Below are 15364 nucleotides of genomic sequence, written 5' to 3'. Positions count from 1 at the left end.
GCATTGAGTGAAAACACAACAAAAAAGACAAATAAAAAAAATGTAAACAAGTTGTGAATTCAGGTTTTGTCCAATACTTTTAGAGCAAGAAGTCTGACGATTTCGCATTTGTTATATGTCTATAATAACGTTGTATTTTAAAACGTACAAACATACATCACGGCTAAATTTACGCCTTAGTATAAAAATACTTTATTTGATAATAATCACTGTATGTAAAAATATGCCATGCCAAATCGACTTGCTACTAATCCTTAACCACTTGCAAATTTTTCTCCAATTAGTCTATTATGAGTTATAAATTTACTTAAAAACTGAAAGCCTGAATTCAACAATGTGACAAGCTGCACACTAATTGAAAACAGTCGGAGAAAAAAAATTGAAAATGGTAATGGGGAAGCAGCAGATTGATCTAGCATGGAATGCTTCATAAGCTTCTTTTTGTATAAAAATTTATACATATTGAAGTTGTAGACACTTTTTTTTATGCTCAGTTGATAAAATATGATGTAGAAAAACTTAACGATACTTCTTAATAATAAGTTGTAAATAAATATAGTTATATGTATATATACTATTATATAAATAGATGGCAAAAAGTACCATAGATCTCTCCTTAAGTAGAATACCGTTGCGATCCAGTATAAGATAGGATTAGTTTAGGACGTTTCGGTGTACCGAAGTATAAGTGGTGGAACGACCAGAGCCAGCGCGCCGGTTAGATATGTGGTGGTACTACCAATGCTCCAGAATGCTGAAACGATTAACAAATGAGTCACATTGTCACGATGTATCTAGTATTCCACAATAAGAGCATTTGATGATAAATTTTTTTTATCAATTACCGATAGAAGTCACTATAGGACCACAAGCTCGGGCAAGCGCTCCTAGTGAACGGAATATCCCAGTTATCGAACCTTTTTGACTATCTGGTCCCAGTCTTGTCACCAGAGTCATCATGCACGTCACCACCATGGCTGTTGCTAGAATATTACGGATAAAATCATCAACTTGTCTTTATAGTTTTCAGGTATCCGAATACTAGTTACTTTATAAATGAAGGAAAATATACTCTGTAGTAAAATATTATGCATTTGTATTCATTTAAACTTACAAACTGCGAATAAGAATACTCCAAAGTACAGCATTGCAGTGCCTCTAGCTATACCAATGCAAACGAAAGATGGGATAACCAACCATAAGCCCTAGAACAAAAATACGATTGGTTAAAATAGGAAAAGAATTTATCTTACGAGGTTGTAGCATATATTTTATGTAACGTAAGTATGATTTATGCGTATTTTTTCGACTACGTTTCGCAAAGAAAGCAATAGTCTCTGCAAGATTGCAGAAAAAATATCGAAATACAAAAGAGTACGGTTATATACCTTAGTACTAAAAAGTGCTCTTTTTTAGACTCTGCTATAAAAAAAACTTGTAAAATATACTTTTGTTACATAAAGTATAGTGTGCACCATGGAAGCAGTCTAATAATCGACTTCTGCTTGTGCACACATTCGCCTACAACTCGTATCGCAAACTTATATTCGGCATAAAAAGACCTGCTTTGCCTCCTTGACGCACAATCTATTATTATACGACGCATGAAGTATCTAATAATTAAGGAGAATGGATGATAAGATTCTAGACCCACTAATTCAGCGATGGATTTCGTTTTATGAGCAGGGATTCTGCGCACCCAACCCCCTTGTATTATCGCCATAGTCAAACCAATCCCTAGGAACATCCAACCTTGCTGCATGCTAGTGAATCCAAGTAAATGATGAGTTAAAAATGTTAGGGTAAATTCCAGCCCACTGTAGACAAACAGGTACAGAAAGTACGATCGACCCAGCCTTCGAAGACTCTGTAATTCTGAACAAGATCAATGTAAAGAATTTAATGCATTGTAAAGCCCAGTTATTTATGAAACTGCGTGAACATTGAAACATATAATTCAAATATTCTTATAACACGCAGTAAGAGTTTATGTGTGTACCTTGTGGAGATAGGCCAGATATTCCATTGAATTGGAACAAGTCAACGGGGTTGATGTAAGCTAATGCTTCTGATATTCCCATAGCAAGAGTTTTTCCTCTGTATTTTGCTGGTAAACTTTCCTTCAAGTTACATACAACATAAAGCAAATCAATGAGGGCTAAGAAGAGGGCGAACAATGCAGGTATTGCGTACCATTGTCCCTCTCTATGTCCAGTAGATAAACGAGCAAATGTGGCACCTATCATTGGACCAATAACAAAACCGACTGAAAAAGCAATTCCCACCAGTGCCTGAAAGTGACGGATAATGTTTAATTGAGTATTTAGTATATTATCTCTATTTTTATTTCACTAAAACGCTCTTGATTTATTAGAGATTGCATAAAAAGATTGTACACTTGATATTTTACTATCAAAGCATTGTGTTCGATGTGCAATAATCTTAAATTGATAAAAATTAGTGTAGTTACTTACCATGGCTTTTCCTCTGGATTTTGGCGAAGTGACGTCACTAATGATTGCCATGGACAAGCTAACATTACCCTTGCTAAGACCCCCGATAAATCTGGCAAAGACGAATATGGCAAAATTGTGGGATAGTGCCCATAAAAGATAAGAAACTGCGATACCCATCAGACATAATAGCATTAATGGTCTGCGTCCATAAACATCGGATAAAGCCCCGACAATTGGTGAGGATAAAAATTGTAGAAATGAATACATGGATCCCAAGAAACCTGGAAAAATTAAGGCGAGGCTATACAAGCTGCTCAATACATATTTTCTTCAATATATGCGTTTTTACAAATTTGAAAGCCTTTGATACACTTTAGAGATGGTAACAGCTTACCTCCGAACAAGACAGAGTTGAATCTTGCCGGTACCTTGAGGTACACTTGAACCCTTTGCACGTAACTCAATATATTTGAGTATAGCCCTTGGTTATTGTCATTCTGTTCATAATGATCCAGTAGAGCAGGCAGTAACGGTAAGATCATGGTAAAAGCAAGGAGATCGAGTAGCAGCGAGACGAAAACAACACGTACGACTTTGGTATTCTCTTCATTCTCGTTTGTACTCTTGATATTAAAATTGTTATCTGGCTTCATTTTGACGGAGGTTCGATGTTTTATGGTTAAAAATTACTTCAGCGAGCCACTCGGTTGACGTGGATTTTAAAAATAGAATTCTTATGGTCAGATAGGGTGTGCTTTCTTGAGTTTTGTTTACTTCGTAAACCGGGAAGACGACTTTCGACCGCACCTTGCGTTTGACGAATTTCGAATCACGTTTGATTGGCGTGAATTGTACGAGTAACGATTGAAAAGATATGACAAGGTAAAACCGATTAAAAACTAATTTAACGATCTATACTCCGATTGCGGTGCTTGAGGATAAAAATGATAGCCTTATCTCAAGGACCGTGTAGGGTTGTACAATAAGTGTGCGGCATGCCGATAGTAACGTTTCCGCCTTTGTAGTCCGGAGCTAACTAACCATTTCACAGTGAAATATGAAACTAAGTGAAATACTTTCTATCGAGGGCACCTCCACGTCACATGAGGTTGCCCGACGAAAACCTGTTGTTGATGCCAAGAGAGAAAGTCCTAACCTATTCCTCTTCATGATTGTAAATTTGACAACTGTCAGATGGCAGCCGGACGTATTTTTGACAAACCACGAACTAAAGGGCTTTATCAGATCGCGAGCTCGCTTCTTTATTAAGGTAAAGATCGCGTCAAGGTGAAGGATGGCTCTGATTGGCTGAGCCAACGACGCGAAAGTCCGGTGCCTTTTAAAACCGGTAATCCGTAACATGTAATTCGTTGAAGGGCTTCTATTTAATTCTGTGATTTCCAAGACAAATAAAAACAACAAAAATATAGAATTTATCAAATTCAACTACACAGACATTGTTTTTCCTAATCGCTTCACCTGCTCATTTTTAAAAGAACTGTTCAAACAAGTTTGAGAATAACATACATATTCATTACTTAGACACGATGTGTACGTTGAGTAATCTTCATGCGTGCAGTAATATGCATTGAAATACCTTTCGCTTTACTGCACACAATTGCTTTTAAAAAATCACTTGATTTGAAGCGAGTGTAATTCAAACTATGGATTTGAAATAAAAAATTTGCAATTTTGATCGCGATATCACGTAATATAATTATAAAATACGTCCTTTGCCAAGTTATGCCTTATTATTGTTTTTATTTGTCAGTGAAGCGAGAAATAGCTCGAGTAGGCGCACCCTAAAGGCATTATGTATGCCTGCTTCCGGTACCGTTCAACATACACATCATTTATTCAGGTTCACTTCCTCGTTGAACAAAGATCTTTTCAAATTGATTCTCATCCTCGCGGCTAACCCGTCTAAACGATAACGACGCCGAGCTGCTACCAGCTACTGCAATTCACGAATCAGATTACGGTCTTTATGCAAATACAGATGTACTCATTCTGAATCACGTTATAATATGTATAAGCGTAGATATGCAACCATGGCATTTTTCGATGACTCAGGAATGAAAAATTTGATCCCATATCGTGACTATATTATACCAGCCACAAGATTTTAAATTGTTTTATTTCGGTTAGAAAACTTTAGGCATATCAGCTGGTTGACACGTTACTAATTTGCTTTTGTGATAGCTTTAAAGCGGTCCATCTCTATTAAATTTTACTGAAAATTCGACTTACGAGTATGTAGTATAAATTATAATTCGGGAACAATATTGGAATAAAAGTACAGAAGGTGTTCTCCGGATAAAAACATACTTACAGACATTTCAATGTGTTCTATTTTTCTTTCAATTTGTCAAATACCCTTCACGTATATCATTTTTCAGGTGGAAAAACAATCTCAACATACATATACATATAACATGATACGCTACGAATAGAAGCAACCGCGTTGTCGAAACCGATTCAACGTACCGCATGTATAGCTACAACGTCGTCCTAAGGCCCAGATGGCAAGCGATGGTCCCTTGGTTAAATTTTAAATACGATATACAGGCGATGGGCCTTGTGCCACCTGCTCCAAAACGCAGGCACAACTATCGCGTCGAAGAGCATCCATTTCACCGGTAGTAAACAAGGCTTTAGCAGACCAAAATTCACCCTGATTTCATTCGATTGCAAGAACGGATAAGCAATTACAATCACTGATTGTCCTTGACGGGTAACACTCGTGGAAAAAAGGTTTTCCAATCGAACGCGGGAAATTAAGATGGTGACGCATTTTGACTACCGAGAAAAAAAAAATTGTATAAATTTCTTTGGCAATTGCGTTATAGGTTTGTGGATAAAGACAGGGTGATCACCGAAGAAGAAGAAGAGACAACTTTTCACCCCCTCGTAACGCGATGGATGCAAGCATGTGTTTTTGGCGTTCGAACGGAAGTTCGACGAATCGCTGCGAAACCTGGAATAAACTATACCCGCGTGCCCGAGGAGTCCGGTTTGAAACTGTCGAATAACGCTCATAAATTTCCGGAATTCCTGCGTCGAAGAAACGCCACAGATGCCGGAACGAAAAGATGATATGTACGCTTGCATGGTACATTCCGGATTTCGCTGCAGGGTTTCAGGTACTGTGAGTGCGCGGCGTAAATTTTCACCGTTGTGGAGCTTAAAAGTAGGTATACCATCGGAAGTTTTCTTGGAAATGCTAGGTAGTCGGAAGAAACTCTGACAATGGGACAAAGGGAATTTTCGGTCTACAGCCGGCTGCGTAAAAGTACAAAGTCCTCGGGTACGGGTGCACGGGTGTTATACGTCGGGTACATGCCTACTGGCTGCAGGGTCTAGGATGCGCCTGAAACCGTAAGGGTGCTTTTAAAGGGAACGATTCGATGAAAAGCGGCTAAAGTGACCGAAAAGGAAAGGAAGATAGAAAAGGAGAGGGGAGAGGAGAGTGGAGAGAGAATGAAACATAAAGTTCGAAATAAGGGAAGACATAAGCGCGTGCCCACCCGACAGCAGATGCTCTGGGTAGTGTACGCTGCAGCTGTCCTCGAAGTGGTTCTCAATCGATATCCTTACACCTTTGTATTTGCAGAAATATTTTAGGCAATTTGCATCTTGAACTGGGATCCGAATCCACTCGCAATTAGAATTATCGCGCGGCCAGTCTGAGTCATGTTCGAGGAATGTCGAAACTTTTATGTGTTTCAGTTTGCTTGCTACACCATTTGAAATCGCGTTAAGGGTTTTTATGGGCGGGCACTTGGGTTCGTGTACTAACGGAAATCCAACAATGAAAAGAAAATCGGCATTGCTGGGGATTTTAACGCGGAATGGTCGGAAATATTGCCGGGTTCTATACCTGAAATATCGGCCGATGACGCACCGACAAGTTTTTATGCATTCAAATTTCTGGAAATTTTATTGCACCGGACTGGGTAGGTAGTATAATATAGACGTACTGCGTACATATTGTATGTACCCAAATTATACCCATATAATCATGTCTCAGACAAATTGGTTTACGACTGGCGACACATCGGCGTCAGGAAATTAGCTACACCTATTTGTTGACTACAACTTTTCAGCGTTGCCAAGCGTAAAGAAGTTTCTTCAAATCCAGAGAAGTTAGGGTCCGTGCAAATAAAAAAGAAAGTTTTTTTTCTGATTAAGAAATATTGTCGTTTAGGCCGAAATCTGTAAAAAATGTCTGTGGAATCGAAACAACAGACTAAAAGTCAACCAATTGTAAGGATTCTGAGAAAATATGCACCAACTAGATGGCGTCGCAGTTTTCAAACGTACTTATTTGAAAAGTTGGTGGTCCTAAATATTAAAAATAAAAACATATCACACCAGCAGAAGTTCCTAATATCTTTATAGTTAGAATTCAGATTGCAGGATATAAATCCGTCTGTGGTAATCGTTCGATAATTATCATTATATGTATATCCAAGAAAATTGTCCATCTTATATAGCGAAGAAATGAAATATGTTATGTATTCCTGTATTTATTGAATTTCAGTACCGTCAAACATCGCTCCTGAAAATAAGAAATATGAAGAATTATTCGTGGGGTAGGTTGAGAACACTGCAAATCTTGGCTAAAAATTTTCCTCGCGTAAATGTAACGCCGATTTCAAATTTTCCGCAACATGATCATTATTTTATACATTTTGATACCGAGGAGCAGTAATCGCCTGAAAAAAGTGTATCATGAAATTTTAACCAACATACACGAATATATTCGTCGAGCAATGAGGCTCACTGAAAAAATACAATTCCAACTGAATAACTTGTATGCCACAACGGTTAGAATAAAAGTGGCAACACGAACATTCGAGATTTCATTGAGAACCAGGTGGCGGTTCTCTGATACATTGCTCATTCGTGCGTTAGATTGCGATACATACGAGGTATACGCACACACGATGACAAGGTGTAGAATAATCAACTGCAGGGAGTGCAAGTTTAAACTGTTGGTGAAAAAAAAAAAATTTGGCAACCACGAATTTGTTACGAGGAAAATAAAAGAATATGAAGGAAAAGTAAACTCGGAAATAATTACATGCCAAGCTGCACCGTTTATACACCACACACAAGGATACCATGTGCACCAATATATGCGAACCCTCTCGACGATGTGTGAAAACGGTCAACACGAATCGATTCGTACGTCAAACTTTAACGGATACGCACTGGGTAGACGCTGGAACGTTTCTCAGGTCGTTACCAAATCGCAACAGAGAGATTTTCAGTAAGTGAATAAACAAATGGAACTTTGAAAAATCAGAGCACGATGATCTAAGAGATTTAAATTTTTCACGGCATATTTTCGTCGCTCCTCCGTAGCTGGGTTCGCAAAATAGGGAATATTCAACGATCCATCATCATTGTATTATGCTCAGGATTCGAATGCGATCCGTATAAGCTTGGGCTGAAAAACTTTCAGCTGCAGTTACAAGCGAAGCTGTGAGAAATACGTACACGCATTACCACTGCATGAACGTACACATATTTACGCGTAGAACGAGAAAGAAAGAAAGAGATACAAAAAAGTATACAGGATGAAATTCAGGACAGCTGATATAATTTTTGGCGGGCTCGGAGCGCAACAAAGAAATAAGACCGTATGAAAAGAAAAGAAGAGATTCTTTGGGTCCTTTGGGTCCTACCAGGTCCTTGGTTGTTAAAATGAATAAGTTCTCCCACCACTTTACACCACCGACCGGGTATATAGTACGTGGTAAATACAGTTGGGCCCAAAAGAAATAAAGGGCCCGGGCACCTGGCCATCGGCATCAGTTCGCTACGAGTCGTCAGCCGTGCGAGTTCTACGGATCCTGCTTCGCACGTTAGCATTCTCCAAGAGCAATACTACACAAGATATAAGTGAAAAATAGTAAAGATTAAAAAAAAAAAAATACGTTTCTGTGCATACAGTGTTTGTGGATTACACGTTAAAGCATTCGTTGAGATAAGTAGTACCTAATAGAAGTAAGACGGGAAATCGGTAAAAATGAATTGCAAATAAAAATAGAAAGAACGGTGGAACGTTCAACGCGAAAATTGCGTCGCTTGTGTTCCACATTTTTCGAATTCCTTCTGTATCAAAATCAGCAATTATTCGACGTAGCTGATGAATCACGCAGTATATTTAGTGGTAATAGAATTTTTTAGTGTAATTTATTACAAGATTTTGTATCGTTTCTGAGAATCAGAGTCTCCCATGAACCTTTTTTCACCGGGTTTTTCCGGGACGCATAGCGTGGCTTCACCACCGTAAACGACGCAGCACATCGTTCTTTCTTTATCTGCGAAACGAACTCCGTCTCTTTCTAATATATCTTGGTGCGCAATCGCGTTGAACGAGATCTGTTACTGAATTATAAAACTCTTCAATTTGGAAACAAAACGTTAAGACCACATTGAAGAGACGCGAATATGTAAATTATTTTGAATTATGAGGATCAATCACATTTTCTTCGATCTTCGCCTCTGCCAAATCGGAAAAAGAAACGCGTACATGTTCGTCGTTGAGATCTAAACTCCACAAGTGCATAAAAGATAGGGCGAGATTTGTGTCAATGTTTCGTACGATTATTTCACTAATATTGCACTTGTCCCGGCCTATCGGAATGCAACCAATATCTGCACTGGATCACTCGCAGTGGCATGCGGAAGATATCGTCAAACTAAAATCGACCACGGATTGAAGCGTGAAACATTTACGCCGCGTCTGGAAGAACCGCCAGCCCGTGCCTCTCTCTCTCTCACTCTCTCTCTCTGACCAACGCGTGACAATCAAGTAGGTAGGGATGTGGGCATAATTTGTATCATTAAATCAAATTGCACTCGTCCCGGCCTGCTGGGTCGTCGCAATGTCTTCAGAACTCATTAACAAAGATGTTTCACGTCACTGGAGGTAGTAGTAATGTTCAGTGATAAATGCTCTGATTTGAAACACATTACAGAATCGATCAACGTATATTGATTGACAAAAAAAAAAGAAAAAAAAAAAAATATACAGGATAAAATGAAAAATAGAGAAAAATGCATATGATATTATGTCTGGCACGTATTGTTTCAATTTCTCGTATCTACGGTTACGCTCGACATAATCTCAGCTGGAAATGGGTCATATATTTAAATTTCGAGATTGTATAGATAGGAGGTATTCAAATCTGCAAATACCGACTTTTCAGTCGATCAGACTCTGTACATGACTACGATTACAAGGTATATTTATATTGCGGTAGAATTTTTCAATACTCTATAAGATGTAGTACAAATGAAAAAAAAATTATGTCCATACAATATCTATGTAATACATTTCCTACTCAAATGTATATATGTATGTAATTATTTTTTTGCCGCTCGGCGATACGAGCGTGTTTTGGGTGCAGGCTTGAATAAAGAACGTGTGAAAGTGTATCAAAGATCTCGTTCGTCCCTTCTTTTGAATAGATTTCCCATGACGGTTATCAGTTACAAAGAAACCAGCGTTTGTCACCGAGTATTCGATGCGAACTATTTTTACGATGTCCTATGTACATATGGTATATAAGTATATTACACCATTATGCGAACGTACCGCTGTTCGGAGATATTATAATTCGATTCCAGCTGTCTGTGTGCGAAATGTATGTATTATATGCTGTGTACATAAATAACGGATAATAGAAGGAAAAAAAAAATGAAAGAGCGAAAAAAAAGCTCGAAGGAAAGAATAATACGTTGCGTTCGATTGAATAAGAAAACACAATAAAAATAGTTGCTCCATAGAAATTGGATCCTGTTTTCCATTCATTCGCCAAGGATTCACACGTGTATATGTATAATGCACGTTGGCACAGACTCCTGGTGCACACACATATATAATACACGTCCGAGCATCCATCTAGACATCCCCTTAAAGAGTCCCACGGTACATATAAAATAAAAACACCTGGCTCCTTACCACACGCTCGCGTCTGCAGGGACTGGTTTTGGTTTCCTTATAAAATTTATTCAATTCTTTATATTGCAGCAAAGGGTTCACCATTAGGTATATGCAACTACCATTCATATGCAAAACAATAAATTAACCGAAAGAAATAAATCCATAAGTTTGGTCTCCAGCTGCGTTGCGCAGCCTATCATAGAAACTATATCACTCCTGTAATGTAGTATACCAAGTCCGAGCAGTTCCAATACTTTTCTCTACAAATCTCATGATTGAATCACTTCTCTCTTTTCTTTCTTTGCATTTCTTCATTTCGAACTGAGAGTATCGACGCCTGGATTCGTGTTATACGAATTGAATGTATAGATTTATCTGAAAAACGGCGCATAGCAATGAGACACCGGGTGGTCGGTCAATCAGATGCAGTAGGTAACGGTCATTTCAGATTCCTTGACATATTTTTTCGCTTCCTAGGTGCGTGTTGAACATGTACGTTGGTTCGTATATTAAAAGTTCACTGCGATACTGGATTTAGACAATAGGTAGGTACCTACACTTCTGCAGCACGTGGGATATAAACGAAACCAATTTGCCCGCATGGCACCTTTCAACAATTTTTCACTGCAATATATCATATCCTCTGAGACATGTCTAGGATAGAAGAGAGTGTAATTATTCATAAACGGTATGTTCATTTTTTTTTTTAAGTACGAAAAATGCTTAGAAAAGTCAAGTTTAGGATCATTGCTTCGTGCTTTCTCGAAATATAACCGACGGCCTGGACTTCAAGTGAGAAAGAAAAATAATCTAATCATGCATTTAACAACCTGCAGCCGAGAGATGAAATAACAAGATACATAAGTAAATATATTTGTCGAGGGGAGCTCTTTCACGTTATCGCGGCATCGATGAACCATTCAAATTAAGCCTACAAGTATGCAATTGGCATTGCAGCCGGTAAGTCAGATCCTTGTTGTGCCTGTGGCGCGATCGTCGAGGAAGCTGTCTAACTTATCGAAAAGAACAAGCTATCGTCGTTCATAATTCGAAGCTGCATAAGCACACTTGAACCGTACCACGAATTCACTCGACGCACCGCAAGTGCGAGCAATTTACACATGTGATGTGAGGTTTTATTTCCAACACTTAATAATTGTATATTATTGTGAATAAATATGCTTACGCTGAATGGACGACTGGGAAGCAGGTAATCTGCTCTAAATGATACGATCTTAGGGAATTAGAGCTCTACTTTTATTCAAAGAACTTTAAATAACCCGTATATGTTTTATAACCTTTGGAAAGTGGTGTTTTTTTTTACCAAATTTAACGGTGACAATTTCTTGTTCGATGATTTTACTAATTTTTATTAAGTTATTATTTGCGTCATTAATGCGCGCACAGACTACTAGTTGGCTTTTTACATTACCATTTCCCAATAATCACACGAAAATTTAATCTCACAGAAAAGTAGCACAGAAATTATTAGCGAGACTCCAATCAACCAGAGATGCAGCTAATACTCAGAGCATTGAAATACCAAAAAGAATAGAGAGAGGTCCTACTGATATTCTGCGGGTAATCATCCAAAGTTTTCCACTTAATAATTTCTTAAAAACGAAAGTCTAGTGAAAAATTCTGCAAAAAATTCTTACTTTTTCTGTTCGTATTTTAGGCTCTCGCAAGCACAGTTGGAAAAGATCCGACCGCAGCTCACTTCAAATATCATGACGATCCATATTTCATTCCAACATCGAACAGAGCAAAACGAACTTATGCTCTGTCTCGGGAAGCTGGAAGAAGGGCTGCTATGTGGATCAGACAAGAGCATGCTGAACTTTTTACACAGATGACTGCAGATCCCATTATCAAGGTTGTTGAGAGCCTAATGAATAGAAGATAATATATATCAGGGCCAAATTTTCTTATAATACATATAAAACATCAATTCACAAGATGTGAATTAAAAAAGAAAGATACAGCTGTTTTAGAAGTTGGGTAGCTTAATTCAAAGTTGTTAACAATAATTTTGTCAACTTAATTACAGGATTTTTTGCCACGGGCAGTTTATGATGAAAACAGCAAAGTAACGGAAAAAACACTACATGATGCAATACGTGATGCACAACTATCCGACGCAGTAACCATATATCGATTGTTAAAAAAGGATGGTGTTAGTCTTAGGACAAAGCAAGATTTGTTAGAACTGTTATGCTACTACAACGACGAAGAACCCACATCTGATCAGTTCCCAGAGGAACGTTGGTTTAGAAGATCTTTACAAAATATTAAACCTAAATGGAAGTGAGTAATCTACCTATATTTTTCAATTTTCAAATCATATAGTCAGTCGATTAGTAACTTAGAAAGAATTATACACACCTAAGATCGTGATTTCAAACAAATAATGTCACCTATTATTTCAGATCGAATGACATAGTGGACGAACTGTTCGAGTCATTAAAGAATGAAGACAGTGCAATTGCAACTGCAGCCTACAATGCCTTGATTTGTGGTACTGCAAAGTACTTGCAGGTGCGTTTTCTTTACTTCACTTCATATCCCTCATCAATTGTATCGCATGATCTAACTGTAAGAAATTTCATTATAGGTGGACAAAGCCTGGTATTTATACGATGAATGTCTGGCCAAAGGATTCCCGGTATATGTACGAAGTTTCAATAACATGTTGAGACTGGTTCAATTTTCTAAAGATGCTGGAGATCAAAGACTGACATTCATGATGGATGTATTGAAAACAATGTCTCGAAACAACGTTCGACCAGATATTGGCACTTTGAATGCTGCTTTACAACTTTCGACCTTATTAAAATGCCCTGAACCTGGAAGAAGTGTTGCTCTTTCTATTTACAAAGAAATGACAAATGCCGGTGTGGAGCCATCACTTGGAACTTACTTTTATCTACTCACTATTTTCTGTCGCACGAGTAAGTAATAATAAAAGCTTTGCGTTAAATTTTAGGATTTACAGAATACGTTATTGCCATGTAATTGAATAGATTAAATAAGTCTTAGCTTGTTGTAAGTTAAAAACAAAATTGACTCGTCTGATGTTGACAATTACAGATGGACCAGTTAGTGAAATTTTGATTGACATTTTGGACAGACTGGAAGGAAAAGAATTGGAAATTAAGGATCCTCAAGATTTATTTTTCTTTGTAAAAGCTATGGATATTGCTAGAAATCATTTGATGAATATTGATGTAGGCCATAGAGTACATAAACTTCTACTCACTGGCAAGAACTATAACTTGATTGGTGAAAATTATATGGTGAGTCAATTAGAAAAACGATTAAATATTTTTACTCAGACTGAATTTCGTATTTCTGATACATCACCACTGCACCTACAAAGTTGATGATAATCAACAGTTAAGTAATTATCATTCTACAGTGATTTTGATGTAAAATGTTTCAGGATCATTCTATTAAATCAGTATAAAGGCAGTATATATTGCACTTTGAACAAAAAAAAATCACTTGTTATTTGCTTTTATAGGAAAGTATATATTATCGCCACTACTTGATATTAGCGGTACAATCAGAGTCGATTGACTCATTCATAAAATTGTACGATACTTTGGTGCCGAACATTTACATCCCGGAGCCAGATGTCATGAATGAAATATTGCTAGCTGTCGAGATAGCTGGTGCATCGATGGCAGAAAATTTACTTCCCCAGTTATGGTCGCATATGGTGATGTTTGAGCACACACAAAGAGAGCATCTTATGGTTCACGTACTACAGATTATGCACACCACTTGCCAACCCCCCTCTGATTCAGTCGCGAATACGCAGTATGCGGACATTGCTTGGGATATTTGGAATCGTATAGAGGTAATCTGATATTAGGTAGATGTATTATTTTTCGATCCAAGAATGTGTTCCTACTTCTATTTCACAGGGTCAAAGACCTGGTTATACGATGGCTGTTAAATGGAATGCAGAAATGCTTGGAAATGTGACGGTTTTGTTAATCCGTGGAGGATATTTCGACAAAATGCTCACTGTACTATCATATCTCACAGAGAAGCAGGGGGTTTATACTGGAATTCTCTCAAAAGATCAACTAGATACTATTCTAAACGCCTGCCTTGAAAATGGTCACGCAACTGCAGCTTTGGTAAGTAAAGACATGCAGAGTATTAGATGAACTGTGCAAACTTGCAAAGACTATAAATTTGATATGAGCACAGGATACATTTTTATAAATATAAAAATTATTTGATTCAATGTTCTTAGATAACGAAATTATAGTAAATTACACATTTTCAATTGTAGAGTATTATATCATATGCTGCAAACAATGGCATCGCTGGTGCTGGTCAGATGGGATACAAATTGATAACTACGCTATCTCTAGACTCTGCAGAAGAAACAAAATTAGTTAATCTAGTGGGTAAAGAAGTTCTTCAACTTCATCTTGGATAGTCACTATTGTAAGATCTACTCAAGTATTAGAGTATTTAATAATTATTGTGCTATTCGTTGGATTCGACTTGTCTTGCACCATATTTGTAAATAAAATAGAAATTTGATAAAATCCTTTTTTCCACGTTTTTCTTCAACAGCTCCATCTCATTTAAAACGGTGATACAATTGTAGATTTGGAAGAAATGGTTTTTCGTCAGAAATGATTTTCACACTTGCATATTACACAACAATTAGTATTTTCTAACTGTCTGAAAATTGTCTGGTCCATCGACAAGTATCAAACCAAAGTATTTCCCAATTAGAACTTGAAGGGTGCAGATCATAATAACGTAATTGACATCCAGGAACAGTCTTGCTCCCTCAATTTGATCCCAACTGATTAATGTACTGCACAACAGGGGGAAGACCCCTTTCAGCAAAATACCTTCTTCCTGTGCGTTGTAAAGAGTCCAGCATAGTGCTTCTAAATTTTATTCTGACAGTCGATGT

General features: G+C 37.6%; 2 protein-coding genes and 1 long non-coding RNA gene across 3 annotated transcripts; 1 reads left to right on the top strand and 2 right to left on the bottom strand.

The window, feature by feature from the left end:
- Nucleotides 1-134: 134 nt before the first annotated feature.
- On the bottom strand, nucleotides 135-3733 carry rtet (major facilitator superfamily domain-containing protein rtet). The gene is made up of 7 exons (XM_046631725.2): nucleotides 2851-3733; nucleotides 2475-2737; nucleotides 2000-2291; nucleotides 1655-1875; nucleotides 1115-1205; nucleotides 846-983; nucleotides 135-754 (listed from the first exon to the last, which is right to left on the bottom strand). The coding sequence occupies exons 1-7, from the start codon at nucleotides 3107-3109 to the stop codon at nucleotides 660-662; spliced, it is 1359 nt and encodes a 452-aa protein (XP_046487681.1). The 5' UTR covers nucleotides 3110-3733; the 3' UTR covers nucleotides 135-659.
- Nucleotides 3734-6835: 3102 nt separating this feature from the next.
- On the bottom strand, nucleotides 6836-12209 carry LOC124222226 (uncharacterized). The gene is made up of 2 exons (XR_006883974.1): nucleotides 12075-12209; nucleotides 6836-7017 (listed from the first exon to the last, which is right to left on the bottom strand). It is a non-coding gene; the product is annotated as an uncharacterized lncRNA (long non-coding RNA).
- On the top strand, nucleotides 11454-14981 carry LOC124222216 (small ribosomal subunit protein mS39). The gene is made up of 10 exons (XM_046632967.2): nucleotides 11454-11626; nucleotides 11886-11997; nucleotides 12095-12292; nucleotides 12467-12723; nucleotides 12846-12954; nucleotides 13031-13367; nucleotides 13507-13712; nucleotides 13940-14278; nucleotides 14346-14564; nucleotides 14723-14981. The coding sequence occupies exons 1-10, from the start codon at nucleotides 11595-11597 to the stop codon at nucleotides 14870-14872; spliced, it is 1959 nt and encodes a 652-aa protein (XP_046488923.1). The 5' UTR covers nucleotides 11454-11594; the 3' UTR covers nucleotides 14873-14981.
- Nucleotides 14982-15364: the final 383 nt, after the last annotated feature.

This window comes from Neodiprion pinetum, chromosome 6 (assembly GCF_021155775.2).
Source record: "Neodiprion pinetum isolate iyNeoPine1 chromosome 6, iyNeoPine1.2, whole genome shotgun sequence".
Classification (NCBI taxonomy): Eukaryota; Metazoa; Arthropoda; class Insecta; order Hymenoptera; family Diprionidae; genus Neodiprion; species Neodiprion pinetum.
Note: the sequence above shows the minus strand (reverse complement) of the source record. Positions and strands in the feature narration are given on the sequence as shown.